The sequence below is a fragment of the Chanos chanos genome, chromosome 8, assembly GCF_902362185.1.
Source record: "Chanos chanos chromosome 8, fChaCha1.1, whole genome shotgun sequence".
NCBI classification, from domain to species: Eukaryota; Metazoa; Chordata; class Actinopteri; order Gonorynchiformes; family Chanidae; genus Chanos; species Chanos chanos.
This window is the reverse complement of record NC_044502.1, coordinates 5,001,452-5,001,930: the sequence shown is the minus strand read 5'-3', so window position 1 is coordinate 5,001,930 and position 479 is coordinate 5,001,452. Positions and strand designations below refer to the sequence as shown.

The 479-nt window shown below is 50.5% G+C and overlaps 1 protein-coding gene across 1 annotated transcript in view; it reads left to right on the top strand.

Moving 5' to 3' along the window:
* The first annotated feature begins 231 nt into the window (after window positions 1-231).
* Window positions 232-479, top strand: part of LOC115818426 (E3 ubiquitin/ISG15 ligase TRIM25) — a 9,279-nt gene continuing 9,031 nt past the window's right edge. Inside the window, 1 exon segment of the mRNA XM_075353596.1 lies at window positions 232-479. This exon segment is cut by the window's right edge and continues 409 nt beyond it. Within this exon segment, the coding sequence (XP_075209711.1) occupies window positions 232-479 (248 nt within the window).

Below are 479 nucleotides of genomic sequence, written 5' to 3'. Positions count from 1 at the left end.
TCAGCGCTCCCGATTGTCTCACACCGCATCCACCGCCGCTAGAAAACTTACCTCATTTCTCACATTCGCTCTGATGTGCGAGAGTGCGCGTGAATTTTTGTTTTTTTTTTTACTTTTCTTCTGTTACTTCTTCGTATTGTCAGATTCGCTCTTGCTTCCCTTTCTACCTACCTTATACCTTCCGCTACCTTTTTTCTTTAATTGTTTGCTGACCCCTCTTTCTCTGTGAGGATGAGTGCACGCTTGTGGACAGAGGAGCAGTTTAACTGCCCTGTGTGTTTAGAGATACCCACCGACCCGGTGACGATCCCATGTGGCCACAGTTACTGCATGGCCTGCATTGCCGACCACTGGGATACGGAGGAGAGGAAGACCGGCATCTACAGTTGTCCTGAATGCAGACAAACTTTCAACCCCAAGCCAACGCTATGCCGCAACACCATGCTCGCGGAGGCCGTGGAGCAACTGCGTCGCGGCAA